Here is a 17,559-nt window from a genome sequence, read left to right as displayed (position 1 = left end):
TAAAAAAAATAAAAAAAATTGGATTGTTTCTAACCAGAACCTATCGTATGCTTTCAGAAGATTAAAATCTGATGCATGAGTTGCATGGACTAATTTTATGATACTTTTGGTCCCTTTTAGGTTTTAAAGTGATGCACTTTCCACTGGAATTGTATCGAAAAGACGGACTGAAATATTTCCTTTTGTGTTCCACAAAAGAAAGAAAGTCATATGAGTTTTGAACGACATAAATGTGAGGAAATTATGACAGAATTTTAATTTTTGGGTAAGCCATTCCTTTAAAGGCTAGAACAGAAAATGATGTGTACCCTAGAATTCAGGCAGCAGACTAGGTTTTGGAACATAGTAACAGGCTCCATCATTGTGACATATTGCTATTACACTTTAATGATCTCTGTTTGCAAACTAGGTGCCCACAGGCCTGAAAGGTGCTGGTGACTCACCCAACCTAGCACGAAAACACACTGTAGTAAGAGAGGGTCAATTAGCAGATGCATCTGGTGAACAGTGCCAGCCATAAAGCCATCCAGCAAATCAGCAACACTATGTCCGCTGGCAATAAAATCCGATCAATAGACCCAGAGCTGATGATTAATTAAGAAGTCAGATACATACAGACAGATGAGGCAGATGACAACGCTGGATAGCACTGAGATAAAAGAGAAAAACTACATGAAAGTAACCTTTGTAGTTCAATTACCACCATTCCTCCCATGCAGGGGTGGTTAGTAATGCCCTACATGTACTCCGTTACATTTACTTGAGTAACTTTTTTGGGAATAAATTTGTTTTAGAGTAGGTTTAAAAGTGGGTACATTTTACTCTCACTGAAGTAAATTTAGAATGAATTTTAATTGTTACAATGGGCAGGGTTCCTGTCATTACATTACTGGGTTTAAATTTAATTTATGCGTAATTTATTGAGAGATTACTGAATGGGACTTTTACGACAGTGGAAGTTCACAGCTATGTGCGCTGTCACAGATTGTCACTCAAGTCGAGTCCATCACTGCTGCAGCATTATGCTCTTCTAACTAATTGAAACACTTATAAAAAATAATAGTTTTGTCATGCAATGCCAAGACAAGCAGATATTTCAAGATTAAAATTGCAGCTCCAACTTAAAGCAGCACGCTGAGGTAAGTTGTGGCTCTAATGATAACACAGGCTTTTCTGTATCATGGTGATGGTCATTTTCAGGGTGATTCTGTAAATATGGGCTCTTGTGACATCAGTTTTTAAGTGTACAATTTTAAATCTACAGCAATATATCAGTGCGCTTTGTCCCGCGTCCCACATGTCATGAGCAGTATTTATGCATTTAACCCACACCCTTGCGGGGGTACTGGAAACTATGGCAGCTACGGGCTGATTAACTGTATAAATCCATGTAAACATCCAGGTTAAGTGTAAATGCTTTTTGCTCTGCCGTTCGCAAGGTTGACAACTGGAGCGTGAACAGACAGCATTTCTGCGCATGCATAGCGAGTCACGCGTGTGAGAGATGTGCCGACATGAGCCGATCGTATTGAGAAGAGAGTGTTGTGCGACCGGGTTTACGGGCCTTACGCAGGCTGCGTACTCTGCATTTAGGGAGCGGTTCAGAACTAATGATCTAAATTCAACACTGAAAACTGTAACTACACTGAACTAACAACTAAAAGCTATCAAATAGTGAAAGTAGGCATTAATAAAGCATGACCTTACTTTGGTTTATATTTCAGCATTATATACTGTATAATGTCCTTGTGGGACATTGTTCACGTTTCACAGTAATAATTACCAGAAAGGTTTTCAAACCTCTCTTCTTATTGACAAATTCATCCAGATCTGACAAGAGCACTTAAAGGGATAGTTCACCCAAAAATTTAAATTCTCTTATCAAGTACTCACCCTCATGCCAGATATGTATGACTTTCTTTCATCTGCTGAACTCAAATGAAGATTTTTAGAAGAATTTCTCAGCTCTTTTGGTCCATACAATTTTAAAAGTTAATGGGTGCCAACATTTTAAAAAATCACATAAGTCAGCATAAAAGTAATCCATAAGACTCCAGTGGATAAATCAATATCTTCAGAAGTGATGTGATAGGTGTGGATGAGAAAAAGATCACTTTCACATTCTTCTTCTTGTGTTTTTGGTGATTCACATTCTTCGCTGCATAGTGCCCCCTGCTGGGCAGGGAGAAGAATGTCTAGCAAAAATGGACAAATATTGATCTTCATTCTCAGTTTCATTCTCACCCACACCTAACATATCACTTCTGAAGATATGAATTTAACTACTGGAGTCATATGGATTACTTTTATGATTCCTTTATTTGCTTTTTGGAGCATCACAATTATGGCACCCATTCACGTGCATTGTACTGACCTACAGAGCTGAAATATTCTTCTAAATATCATAATTTGTGTTCTGCAGAAGAAAGGAAGTCATACACATCTGCGATGGTATGAGGGTGAGTAAATGATGAGAGAATTTTCATTTTTGGGTGAACTATCCCTTTAAAGTGATAGCTCAGCCATGATTTCATATTCTGTCATCATTTCCCTACCCTCATGTTGTTCCAAACCCGTGTGACCTTCTGTATTCTGTGGAACTCAAAAGATGTTAGACAGAATGCTTGAGACTGACAGTCTCAGTCACCATTCACTTTCAAAATATGGAGAAAAAAACACATTCACTGAAAGTAAATGGTGACTTTACATTCTGTCTAAAATCTCCTTATTGTGTTGCATGGAGGACAGAAAGTCCTACGGGTTTGGAACAACATGATGGTGAATGATGACAGAATTTCCATTAATATTAATAATAATAATAATAATAATTCTCTAATACATGTTAAATGTGTATTCTGTAATGGAAAAGAGGGGAGTTAACATCCATTACGTCATTTGTGAAAGTAACGAGTTACTCACTACTTGATTATTCTTTTAAATAGATACTTTCTTACTCTTACTCAAGTAATTATTTATGTTAGTACTTTAACTTCTACTTGAGTAATTATTTTTTTAATTGTAATTTTACTTGAGGACAGATTTTTGGCTACTCTACCCACCTCTGCACCCATGCGGAAGCAAAAATTGCCAAGTGTAGCCACTCAGAGTGAGAGTCACATGCACATCAACTAAGGCTCAGTGTGAACTTCCTCCCAGGGAGGGACAGCCATTTAGTCATTTAATGGGTTTTTACCCAGCAGACAGTCTAAGCAGCAAGAAGACTCATACTGTTTTGCTGCTATATTCAACAAACTCTAAAGACCAGTCATCAGAGTCACATGACAATAAAAAACAGATGGAATCAACAAACCCACATGCTGGAGTTTCATATTTTGCTTGCTAATTTCCTCCTACAGCATGTTAGCTAGTACTAACAAACATGCATCAACAAGCACACTCATACGTAAATGCATTTACTGTAGTGTACATGCATGGCTGTGTTCATCTCATAATGTTGGTTCTGCCTGGGGCTCTGTGTATATGTCCTCACAAATGTCATTCAGATCAATAAAATCTTCTATAAAAAGTACATATTTAGAAGGATGAAGCCATGTTTGTGCTTATGTGTGGGGGTATATGTATATACTGTGTATGTATGTATATGCGATGGTGCAGTTCTAGATGAACAGGGTGTATAATGCAGAAAAACTTTTGATTTTGCATTCAGGGCATGTGTGCAGGTAACACGCACTCTAATCAAGTGATGAAATCAAAAAGAGGAGAGAGGGAGGGGGAGAGGTGATACAGTGCATACAGTGATACTATATTTAAACACATATGCACATATTTAGGGGACACAGAGGCCAGTTGTCAAACTTTTTCTCCAGTGTATATTTCTCAGAATAGGTTCATTTCTGTTTGGGAAGTCTTGGCTGCAAAACAACAACAACAACAACAACAAAATATCAAACGTTTTCACTGTTGTTGCCAAGGATAAAAGATAAAAGTTAATTGAACACATTGACATTTTGTGAAAACATGCCCCAGCTGCATGTTGTTCCATAATGGAACAGCCTATAATAGGCTTTTTGGCAAAAAATGAAAAAATAAAATAAAAGCCTTTCATGAAAAATGTAAAAGGTAATGTACAAAAATATCAAACCCTTGTTTTGGCCAACAAATAATGTAATTATTAAAATCTTTACATTTAAAACACATGTGAAAACTAGCCCCAATAAAAATATGACAACTTGCCCCAACCTAACATTTATGAAAAACCCTTGTCCTGAGAACATAGCTTAAACTTTTGTTTACAAACAATTACAATTATTAATAATTTAATAATAAAATAAATAAAAATAATAAAATAATAAAATAATTTTATTACAATTATTCCAGTTCCAGGGGGTTTTAAACAAGGTCTCTGAAGCCAACAGGTGATTTTCATAAAACCACTCAAGACAGTGTGGTCATATTTAACCCCAAATAAATAAATATATATATGATGATGATGATGATGATGATAATAATAATAAATAAATATATATGTATATACTGTATGTAAATATATATATATGTGAATGCACAGTGTATATATATATATATATTCAGACCCCTTCATTTTTTCACATTTTATTATGTTGCAGCCTTATGCTAAAATGCTTTAAATTATTTTTTTTCCACATCAAACTACACTCCATATCCCATAATGACAAAGCAAAAACCAGATTTTTGATAACTTTGAAAAATAATTAAAAAGAAAAAACTGAAATATCACATTGACATAAGAATAAGATTAACTCAGTACTAAGTTGAAGCACCTTTGGCAGCGATTACAGCCTCAATCTTTTTAGGTATGATGCGACAAGCTTTTCACACCTGGATTTGGGAATTTTCTGCCATTCTTCTCTGCAGATCCTCTCAAGCTCCGTCAGGTTGGATGGGGACTGTCGGTGGACAGCCATTTTCAGGTCTCTCCAGAGAATTTTGATTGGGTTCAAGTCCGGGATCTGGCTGGGCCACTCAAGGACATTCACAGAGTTGTCCCTAAGCCATCATTCTCCTGTTGGATGGTGAACCTTCAGCCCAGTCTGAGGTTCTGAGCACTCTGGACCAGGTTTTCATTAAGGATATCTCTGTATTTTGCTGTGTTCAGCTTTCCTTCAACCCTGGCCAGTCCCCCAGTACCTGCCATTGGAAAAACACCCCACAGCATGATGCTACCACCACCATGCTTCACCGCTGGTATGGTATTGTGCAGGTGATGAGCGGTGCCTGGTTTCCTCCAGACATGATGCTTGGAATTGAGGCCAAACAGTTCAATCTTCATTTCATCAGACCAGAGAATCTTGTTTCTCACAGTCTAAGAGTCCTTTAGGTGCTTTTTTGTAAATTCCAAGCGGGTTTCATGTGTCTTCATGTGCACTGAGGAGATGCTTCCGTCTGGCGACTCTGCCATAAAGCCCAGATCAGTGGAGTGTTGCAGTACTGGTTATCCTTCTGCAAGTTTCTCCCATATCCACACATGATCTCTAGAGCTCAACCAAAGTGACCATCGGGTTCTTGGTCACCAAGGCCCTTCTCCCCCAATTGCTCAGTTTGGCCGGGCGGCCAGCTCTAGGAAGAGTCCTGGTTGTTCCAAACTTCTTCCATTTAAGAATTATGGAAGCCACTATGCTCTTGGGAACCTTCAATGTAGCCAAAATTTTTTGTAGTCTTTCCCAGATCTGTGCCTCGACACAATCCTGTCTCTGAGCTCTGCAGGCAGTTCCTTTGGCCTCATGGTTTGATTTTTGCTCTGATTTGCATTTTCAGCTGTGACACCTTATATAGACAGGTGTCTGCCTTTCCAAATCATGTCATCAACTGAATTTGCCACAGGTGAACTCCAATCAAATTGTAGAAACATCCAGAGAAATGGGATGCACCTGAGCTAAATTTAAAGTGTCATAGCAAAGGATCTGAATACTTATGTCAATGTGATATTTCAGATTTTTTGTTTTAATAAATTTGCAAAGTTATCAAAAATCTGGTATTGCTTTGTCATTATGGGGTATGGAGTGTAGATTGATGTGAATTTTTTTTTTTTTTTTAAGCATTTTAGCATAAGGCTGCAACAGTATATATACAGCTCTGGAAAAAATTAAGAGACCACTGCAAAATTATCAGTTTCTCTGGATTTACTATTTATAGGTATGTGTTTGAGTAAAATGAACATTTTTTTTTTATTCTATAAAGTACTGACAACATTTCTCTCAAATTCCAAATAAAAATATTGTCATATAGAGCATTTATTTGCAGAAAATGACAATTGGTTAAAATAACAAAAAAAGTGTTTTTAGACCTTGAATAATGCAAATAAAACAAGTTCATATTCATTTTTAAACAACACAATATTAATGTTTTAACTTAGAAAGAGTTCAGAAATCAATATTTGGTGGAATAACCCTGACTTTCAATCACAGCTTTCATGCGTCTTGACATGCACTCTACCAGTCTTTCACATTGCTGTTGAGTGACTTTATGCCACTCCTGGCAAAAAATACAAGCAGCTCGGCTTTGTTTGATGGCTTGTGGCCATCCATCTTCCTCTTGATCACATTACAGAGGTTTTCAATGGTGTTCAGGTCTGGAGATTGGGCTGGCCATTACAGGTTCTTGATCTGGTGGTCCTCCATCCACACCTTGGCTGACCTGGCTGTGTGGCATGGAGCCTTGTCCTGTTGGAAAAAACAATCCTCAGAGTTGGGGAACATTGTCAGCAGAAGGAAGCAAGTTTTGTTCCAGGATAACCTAGTATGTGCTTAATTCATGCGTCCTTCACAAAGACGAATCTGCCCCATTCCAGCCTTGTTGAAGCATCCCCAGATCATCACTGATCCTCCACCTGGTCATCTAATGGTTAGACGGAGACCTGGAGAGGCCTTCAAGCCACAGTGTCTCGCACCCACAGTGACATTTGGTGGAGGATCGGTGATGATCTGGGGGTGCTTCAGCAAGGCTGGAATCGGGCAGATTCGTCTTCAAGGTGTCAAGGTGTGGATGGAGGACCAATGGATCAAGACCCTGTCATGGCCAGCCCAATCCCCAGACCTGAACCCCACTGAAAACCTCTGGAATGTGATCAATCGAAGATTGATGGCCACAAGCCATCAAACAAAGCCGAGCTGCTTGAATTTTTGCGCCAGGAGTGGCATAAGTCACAAAAATGCAATGTGAAAGACTGGTAGAGAGCATGCCAAGACGCATTAAAGCTGTGATTGAAAATCAGGGTTATTCCACCAAATATTGATTTCTAAACTCATCCTAAGTTAAAACATTAGTATTGTGCTGTTTAAAAATGAATATGAACTTGTTTTCTTTGCATTATTCGAGGTCTGAAAACATCTTTTTTGTTATTTTGACCAGTTGTCATTTTCTACAAATAAATGCACTAAATGACAATATTTTTATTTGGAATTTGGGTGAAATTTTGGGTGAAATGTTGTCAGTACTTAGATTATTATGATTTTATATACACTGGCAGCCAAAGGTTTGGAATAATGTACAGATTTTGCTGTTTCCGAAGGAAATTGGTACTTTAATTCACCAAAGTGACATATAGTCAGGACATTACTGATGTAACAGCATCATCACTATTTGAAAAAAGTAATTTTTAATAATAGACAGGCCCCATTTCCAGCAGCCATCACTCCAACACCTTATCATTAAGTAATCATATTAAATTGCTAATTTGGTACTAGAAATTCACTTGCCATTATATCAAACACTGCTGAAAGGTATTTGGTTCGTTAAATGAAGCTTAACATTGTCTTTGTGTTTGTTTTTGAGTTGCCACAGTATGCAATAGACTGGCATGTCTTAAGGTCAATATTAGATCAAAAATGGCAAAAAAAGAAACAGCTTTCTCTAGAAACTCATCAGTCAATCATTGTTTTGAGGAATGAAGGCTATACAATGTTTGAAATTGCCAAAAAACTAAAGATTTCATACAAAGGTGTACACTACAGTCTTCAAAGACAAAGGACAACTGGCTCTAACAAGGACAGAAAGAGATGTGGAAGGCCAGATGTACAACTAGACAAGAGAATAAGTACATCAGAGTCTCTAGTTTGAGAAATAGATGCCTCACATGTCCTCAGCTGGCAGCTTCATTGAATTCTACCCACTCAACACCAGTTTCATGTACAACAGTAAAGAGAAGACTCAGGGGTGCACGCCTTATGGGAAGAATTGCAAAGAAAAAGCCACTTTTGAAACAGAAAAACAAAAAGAAAAGGTTAGAGTGGGCAAAGAAACAGACATTGGACAACAGATAATTGGAAAAGAGTGTTATGGATCTTAACCCCCTTGAGATTTTGTGGGATCAGCTAGACTGTAAGATGCGTGAGAAGTGCCCGACCAGACAGCCACATCTATGGCAAGTGCTACAGGAAGCGTGGGGTGAAATGTCACCTGAGTATCTGGACAAACTGACAGCTAGAATGCCAAGGATCTGCAAAGCTGTCATTGCTGCAGTGGAGGATTTTTTGATGAGAACTCTTTGAAGTAATTTAAGAAGTTCTGAACAGTTTTTTCAAATTGTAATAGTAATTTTTCATGTAATTAATGTCCTGACTATACATTGTGATCAGTTGAATGCCACTTTGGTGAATAGAAGTACCAATTTCTTTCAATAAGAGCAAAATCTGTACATTATTCCAAATTTTGGCCTGCCAATGTATATATAAAATCATTTAAAACTATTTTTTGAATTGTGACATCGTTTTTTAGGACAAATTGTGATGTATCAATATTTTACAATTTAAATAATATTCTGATTACCCCAATGAGAATTTTTTTTTATATATATATATATATATAATTATTATATAAATTAATGAGAATTATTTTTTAATGAGAATGGGGGAGGGGGGGATAATGTCACAATGTAAAAAATCGTAATGGCTCTAAAATTGTCTTCATTTTCTATAAGCAAATAGAAAAATACATTCTATATATTTTCTATATTCTAAAATATAATTTCTCTCTTTCTTTCTCTTTTTCTCTCTTTCTTTCTTTCTTTGGAGTCAAATAGGACCAGGACATTTTCTTGACAAGTTTTTGAGAATCACCCTAACATACGAAAACACTGTTAGAGAAAACAAACATTTGTGTAACTGGGCTTTTGACTTAAAAGCTTAGTCACAGAGATAGAACCCATCATGTAGCAACTTCCCCATGTGACAACTAGACCCAGTCTTCCGTATACACACTTTTTTGTCTGCATAGGTTTTTGATACAAACTTTTTTGATTGCACAGGTTTTTGATGCCAACCAAGTTGCATTCCTCTAACAGACAGTTAGCTATGTTAAAATATCTACATCTCACACTATTCTCTTTTCCTCTCTCCCTCTCTGCATGACAATAGTTGAATGTGTTGATACAAGGTGGAGCTTGTTCAATTATTTACCAGCAGGAGTCCATGACAGAGGTGTCAGCCAATCATAGGCCAGTGCCAGGAGACAGGCCAGTGGCAAAGAGCATGCATATCAGCAATACTGCACTGCCTCATTAAAGACACACCGAATTTCACCACTTCATCCATTCTGTCTCCCTAAGACTAGAGGTGGCCAGCCATACTGCACATACAAAAGCCCATGCAACAGATGGTCTGGGTCCTAGGAAGACAAAGGGATGTTGGGTTTGGGAGATGGGGGAAGGGTCAGGCTGAACTGTATTATATTACATGCTTGGGTCTTTCGGTCTCAGGAGAGAACAGGAAAGTCAAAAACGTAGTACAGAGGGTTATTAATAGCTACAAACGCCTATTGCATGTACTGCACAAAAATGCTAATTATATTGCATGCAAATGCACAAAACATAGGAATATGTCACTTGGGAACAGAGGTTAGTTGCAAACAGAGTATGGTCCAGTTAATAAATAAAAAAATATACACAAAAGTATCATAGTCTTACCATGTTTGTTTGTTTGTTTGGAAATGTACCATGGTAATTCCATGGTATTCTTTGAAGTACATTGGACTACCAGGTAAATACCATGGTATTTGCATATGGTATTTATTCATAACATGGTATACAGATATATCAAAGTTCCATAACTATACTGTAAGGCAAACGGGCCCCAATGTTTTTTAGCACAAGGGCCCATCCAAATCTAGCAACACTCTTGTTTGATTTTACAGGCTGTCTTGTGATCTTTTAAGTCCTGTCAAGCTAGAGTTTAAAAAAAATTTATTCAAGAGAAAATGATTATCTAATTCAACAGAATTGAACTTTTTCTGGTGTGGTTGTTTGTCGAGGATTTTCTCTCTGAAAAAAATAAATAAATAAATAACAGTCAAGCACTATTTCTGTTATTCTTCACTTTCCTACCGACTTTTCTGCAATGTAGAAGAGAGACTGGCATGACAAGTCAAGGCATCTCTCTTTGCCTTTATAGAATAATTCAATGTGTTGTGTACATGTGTGCGAGTGTGTGAGAGAGAAAAAGAGAGCCAAAAAGAAAAAGAGAGTGAGAGATTCATTCATCTTGAAATATACTGAAAGTGTAGTTCTTTCAAAGCAATAATAATAATAATAATAATAATAACAATAATAATACACACATATTTCTGAAAAGTATTTTTGGCAGGTGAATAACTATGATTTTCACTGCACTGTGCGACAAGTGCAGCCAAACAGAGTTGTCAGAATTTCTGCAACTTTTCACTTTCTGAAAAAAAACATATATATATAAATGTAAGAGTTGGACAAATGTCAAGTCCGTGCAGTCAAAATCAATTGATAAATTTGTGCATAGAAGCTCTACTGGTATTGATCCATTCAGAGGTTTGCCTGCTCATGGAAGCTCTTTGCTGTCTGGCGCTCTTGAGAAACGGACCATATACAGTGAATTTCCTTCTTAACCCCATTTAGTAAGAATACTGTAGTGGCTGTATTGGATACACTTGACGCAAACTTGGGTTGTGAAATACCTTACTTGACCCTGAAGGTACTCAATGGAGAAGATATATAAAAATGAATTTTCTTACATGTTCATGACATTTCTAACATTAAATCATTTCTAACTTTATAACTAATATTCTGTACAGCCTATAATGTAGAAATTCTATAATGTAGAAATTATAATGTTCTTAAAGAAAGTTATAATAAGGTGTTACAGAGAAGAGGTTGAACACCCCTGCTGTAGAGTATGGTGCTAGCAATGGCAAGGAAACTCTCAGAGAACACACACATTGATAAAATACATACCTTAAATGCATTGTAAGAAGTTTAAAGTGTCTTTCAAATGTGTCCAAACATCGGGTTACCCCTTGCCAGGGATCATACCTACAACCATTGTGACAGCAAACCCAAATCCTTATAACCATTAAACTGCAGTTACCTCAGCATGATTTATCAGTTTTCAACAGATCAGGTGCTAAAACAGGGAGGTCCTGAAGTCATCGAAATATGGACCAATTATCCACCATCAGCCATATATCAACAGGTACCCAACAGGGGTGTAATGGCCGAGCATCAATCCTGCCCTACCTTAAATTGATGAGGTCTGTCAGAGTAAGGCAGTGTATGTTCTCTGTTTTATAGTGATGCTAAATCAAGATGAAGAATACAGCAGACAGTCAGTGATCTGCCCTAAGCTCATGTAATGAACAAGAGATCATGTAAACTCAAATCAAAAACTAATTTCCTCCCCTGAGACAATTAGCAGAGGGGTGTTAAACTCCCATGGAATGAATCGAAAATGCCCGCTTAGCTTTGCTCACTTCCGTGGACACGTATATTAGAGACATGACCTAGTGATGAATATTGTCTCCTGGCTCGAGCTGTGATAGCAAAGCAGCATTTGACTTCATTTTGCTTGCTTTAGCTGGTAAACACTTCTGTTTCAATCATCTCTCGGTGTCAGAACAAAAAAGGCAAGAGGGATTTAACCTCCTCTAAGTTTGAGCCAAAGGACCACAGCGATCTGTCAAATAAATGGCCTGTGGTTCTGTCTGACAGTCTGTCTGCATGAGAAACACAACAGCATTAAAATTCAATTGCCCCAACAATATCTAAAAGGTGCTCTGCATGGCAAATGATGGTGATGAAAGGAAGGAAAGATGAAGGGAAAAGGAGAAGAGGGGACATGCTCTATTCCAAAACCTAGTAAGCTGCCTATGTAGGAAGCACTTAAAGGCATCATACCACTCTCTTAAGTCTACAGAGCATTCCAAATCAGTCACTTATGAGGTTATGCAGCTACATTTGCCTAACCAGGATTTGGAACAGAGCCATAGTGTCTTCTGTGCAGTCATGCTTGAAGCAGCAGATGAGGAAATTCCTAAAAGCATTGCCATTTATCAGTGTAGCCCTGTAAGCAGAGCAGAGTTTTGGGACCATGCAGATAAGCTAACCAATCACGAAACGCCAAAGGGCATCACATGTATTCAATACAGCCCGCAAAGATAATGCACACGGGTCGCCTATAGCATGTACGCACAATCTATCCTCATCTCAACACCAACTGTAAAGATGAAAACCAGAGAGAGACAGACAGTCAGCCCACTACACAGCTATCTAGACAAGCAAACAAGTAGAAAAACTTCATGAAAGAAAAGAAGAAAATGAAGCAAAGACAGAGCAAAAATAATTATGTCAGCCCAACTGTCAACATCCTGCTGGATTGATTCTTCCTTTGCCCTCTCACCATAAGCCAAGTACATCATGTGACAGAACGACTGAATGGTGGATAGCAATTCATCTTAGTCAAGAATTGTTATATTTATATTATAGTAAAAATTGAAATATTAAATAAAAATACCGTGACTGGAATGTTTTCAGTCTTACAGTGTGTCCTAACCAGGCGCAAAATGACAATGCAACAATCAATAAAAGCTATCTCTTCCATGTAAACTGATTTTCCGTCCTACCAAGCTGTGACTGAAACAAATGATGGCTGACAGAACCTTTTCAATCACTGTCTTTCTATGTCTGCCCCACCCACTATGAAATCTTATTGGTCCAAAATGCTACTTCACACAACTGCATATTAAGCATCTAATAGTTCTGATTGGTTGTGATTGTGTCACATCATGCATTTGTTTTTGTTTCTTTTGCAGTCAGTATGTAGCCTATATTGTCTTTACTTTCACCATGAGTTTTGCCAACAGTTTTGCTCAAGCATTTTACTGTTACATTTTACTTGCATCTGTTGGAGCACATAAAGCTGTCACAACTGACGTAGAAAAGTTTATTACATTGGTGCTTATTTCTAAAATATAAAGAAACACCTAAATAACACAAGACGACAAAAGAGAACAAAACAGATGATGTTCAAGGGACATTTACACATCACAAATGTCAGAGGAGCCTGTAGGAATTTCGTAATGTCCCTGAAACAGATGTCAATCCTTCTGTAAAGCAAAACTAGATATAAATCTCTGCCTGCTTCAGCATTCAGGGAGATGCTGACAGAATGTATACAGTGCTAAATTTATCTGCATTCAGTACCAACAGCAAAAGCACCACATAACAGACAGACACAAAAGTATACCTCCTTCCTCTTTGTGCTGGCACATCTTCTACCTTTTTATCTATGTCTGCATTACGTATATTATGAAGAAGAGCATCAAGACAAAAGGAAGGTCATTATCAGCCTGGGGTGGAGGCCCGTCCATTTACTCATGTAGATCAATATAATTAACTGGGAGAAAGCAGTCTCCACCCCTCTGCCAGCTTCTGTTTAAAAACTGCAGGGTGGCGGGAATTTATACCTTGCTGCTCACAGTGCCAGTTTTCCCCAGGTGACGGAGGGAAACAATAATACAGAAAAGCGGCAAACTGTTGATGTTAATTATCTCTTGGCACACATGCAGCTATAGAGATATGAGCAAACAAGGGAATTCAGAAGAGTCAGCGCCTTCCTTGCAACAGCTTCAAACAATTACCAATGAGACAGTGATGGGCCAGTGTCAATGGAACAGAGTAGTTTTTAGTTATCCGCCAATACATCTCCAAATGTATGTATTTTCTGAGCTTATTATCACCACTTTCAGCTGCTTCCATGTTATATACTGTATTTTAGTGACTATTAGCATGTAAATAGTCAATAACAACCAAGCTATTCATGATTTATTTCAACATGTATGCTTTAATTTTTACCTTCTTTTCTAAAGTTTCATCAATGTTGGATACATTCGATTTTTCAGTCTCTGGGATGGACCTACAAGGATGATGGTAGTATATGTGAACTTTTTGGCTTTACCACAACTTACAAAAGCTGCTGGCATGATTCTTGGTAAAGACTTTTGGAGAGAATGCATAACACAGAAGGCCCTCCATAGTGAATAACACAGTAGGCCCTCCATAGTGAATAGCTGATTTCAGCACCACGGACAGCTCCCTTTATCTTTATAATAGTACATCTGAGGCTACTTTTTTCTTTCAGTTATGATAATTGTACTACCATAAGGTTAGGCAAAGTTAGCTTTTCTTCAGAAAGAAAACTAGGTCAGAAAAACTTGGAGGAATTCTTCCCGCAATGGAAAATTGAGCACGCATAGAAATCTCCTCATGAAACCGCAATCGTTTAACTAAAGCGAGTCTACACACACTGGTCAATAAAATCGGCATTTGTACAGACGTCCCTGGCTAACTCATCTCAATAAAAGTGAGCATTTATTACTCGGTACTTCTAGGGACAGTTTCAGCTACTTATTCCGCATTAATAATCAATGAAGGAGAAGGAGCACGGTCTATCTTCGGTTCCTCTGTGGTCAAATGACAGCGAAGAATCCGGTGATCTAAATACAATTTTGTGATCTGTGGTCAGGTGTATGGTGAATGATTTTCTCACAAAAGGAAAGCAAGGAAAGACAGAAAACCCGGTTCTGTAGGCCTACTATGATACCAACAACAAAAGCTAAATAAATAAATATATTTTAAAAAATAATAAAATAACATTTGTACTATATTTTTATTAATACCTTAAGACAAGTAACCCCACATAAAGCTCTATAACTCAATAAAAAATTATTTTAATTAATAATAATAATAATAATAATAATAATAATAATAAATTGATTATTAGGTCTATTACATGATGTTTTAAAATTAATTAATCATTTATGTTATTTTTTTGTGCTGTATGTGTGCGGTAACTTGTCGTATGAAGGTGTGATAATAATAATAAAGTGAAAAAAATATTTTTAAAATTAAAGTTAAATATGTAATTAATTACACAATCATAAGACAACCTCACACATAGGCTACAACACACAAAAAAAATCATTCAACAATAGGATTTTTTTAAAATCAAATAACAACAATAAAGTAAAAAGATTTAATCACATCTTCATAAGACAAAAAATAAAATAAAACAATTAATTTAATAAGAAATTGATTAATTAAACAAACTAATAAGAATAATAACAAAGTTTAATCACGCCTTCATAAAACAAGTAACTTCACACTTAAAATAAAATAACGCTGAACTTACTTTAACTGCCTCTGCGTGCGTTAAGCGGTCGAACACTTTGTCATTAACTTTCAATATCTGATCTCCAATTCTCAAACCCTCTTTTTCAGCCAGTGAACCCGGTTCCACCAGTGACACATATATCCCAACTCCATGTTCAGAGCCTCCGCGGATGCTAAATCCCAAACCCTCGTTGCTTTTGTGACGCTTGAGGGTCACCTGTCGGATCTCTCCTGGGGGCTCCGGTAAGAAATTGCTACCCATTAGAGAAACAAGAGTCGCTGTCCCATCGCTGCTGGTGCTGATGTTGTCAGGAGACCCGCGCAGAGCGGCTTGAGACGCGGAATGGCCCGAGAAATGAGCCCCGTGCGTCGGACTCGAATTAGCAGCTTCATGGGCACCGTCCTGGTCACCATTTCGCGTAAGTGTGTCGGATTTTAAGTAGAGCCCCTCTGAGGTGTACTGATCGAACAGCAGCTGATCCGAGCGCGGGATGACCAGCCGCAACATGGGCAGAAGCTGACGCTTGCTCGGGACGTTGAGTATGACTTTGAGCGTCTGGACCAGATCGTAGACATTGCGCTTGGAGTGGTACACGTTGAGGCAGTGGATGAACTGCTCTCTCTCGAAGTCGCTGAGCAGCAGGTTGAGTGCGTTGTGCAGCTTCTTCACGTTGGCGGACAAGGAGCGCACACTGGACGCCACGGAGTTACCCGAGGAGGAGTTCAGCGACAGGCGCTCCAGGTCTGTGCTCATCCTCTCGCCCGTTTGCCTGGATCACAGAGCCACGTTGAAGCGGAGAGGCACGGCGAGCATTGCGGTACCACTGGTGCCGAGACTATAGGAGACTGTGACGCGGCGCATGGCAATGCAGTTCCTTGATGGTTGTCATTATTACCAAACCAAACAGGTGGCAACACAGTGGCCCTATAAACAAGCACATCAATTTAGGGCAGGATACAATTACGCCCAAATGTTTTTAATTTTAATAAACACACTGTTTACGCACGTATCTTTTCTGGCAATTAAGTCCTAAAGCAAAAATTGGTGCACCTGTCAGGAGCTTGTGCGTCTTGTTTTCGTAAAAAAAAAAAAAAAAAAAAAAAAAAAAAGGGGTCAAGTGGCCAGTGCGGCTTCTCCAGTATCTCCGTCACCAACAGTGGATCCCTTATGACGGAATTCAAGATCTTTATCCAGAAATCAAATGCTTAAAAACGACCATAATCAAACGCATTGATAGTTTTTAACGCGCAAAATCGGTTTTAAGTGCTACTTTAATCCACTCGTCCCGCATTTCGAGGTAATAGCACCCAAACGATACACAACGTAAAGTTGTTTTCCCTTTGGCAAGATCAAATTCGCACAACTGAATTGATCAGAAAGTTGAAACGCGGTTTAGTTCCTCCGAAAGTGTTTCTGGCGTATTCCAAAGACGGAAAATCCAACATGTCTCAAAGTTATTCATTACATAACTGCACAAAGAAATAAAGTAATACAGCAAGGAGCTCTCAGCTGTCGTTAGTGATCGACAGAACGCGCTCTCAAAATGTGTCCCTACACAGGAAATGACGCAGCTTATGTGGCGCGCATAAGTTGCTTAGTAACCAACAACACACGGGTGGGGTGGGGCGGGCACGCGCAAGACTCGTAAATACCCAGCTGCTTATTTTTGGAGTTCTTCAAAGCAATCATGAATTCAGGAGAGGATAAACATATTGACAGCTTTTTTACAAAGAGGATTTACAAAATCAGTGACAAACTTTAACCTTGTGAGGGGATTTTAAGAATAATATCAAAGCTGCACCAGTTTTAGAAGCTCAAGAAATGTGCATCCTTCTAATTACCATCCAATATTTACATTGTATGACATTGTTGTGCCCCAAAACTTGCTACATGTTCTTTTGCTTCTTCTTCTTCTTTTTTTTGTTTTTTTTTTTTCTTCAAAGTTTTTTATTAGAGATGCAGGATTTCAAGTTAAAAAATACAAAATACAAATGAAAGAAACAAAATGAATAAAAACATAGCCTATTCTGTAGTGGGAAATGAAATAGAGAAGGAAATTTTAGTTATAACACTCTTACACAATGTTAAAATAAACCATAATACAATAATAATTAGAGCCTCTATTATAGTTAAAATAATGAAATACAAGTTG

General features: G+C 37.9%; 1 protein-coding gene across 1 annotated transcript in view; it reads right to left on the bottom strand.

The window, feature by feature from the left end:
• LOC127430583 (whirlin-like) overlaps positions 1 to 16,160 on the bottom strand; it is a 136,743-nt gene extending 120,583 nt beyond the window's left edge. The window contains exon 1 of the mRNA XM_051680448.1: positions 15,426 to 16,160. Coding sequence (XP_051536408.1) covers positions 15,426 to 16,160 — 735 coding nt within the window. The remainder of the gene's footprint in view (positions 1 to 15,425) is intronic.
• Between the last annotated feature and the right edge of the window lie 1,399 nt (positions 16,161 to 17,559).

Source organism: Myxocyprinus asiaticus, chromosome 40 (genome assembly GCF_019703515.2).
Source record: "Myxocyprinus asiaticus isolate MX2 ecotype Aquarium Trade chromosome 40, UBuf_Myxa_2, whole genome shotgun sequence".
NCBI lineage: Eukaryota > Metazoa > Chordata > Actinopteri > Cypriniformes > Catostomidae > Myxocyprinus > Myxocyprinus asiaticus.
This window is presented reverse-complemented; position numbering and strand designations above follow the sequence as displayed.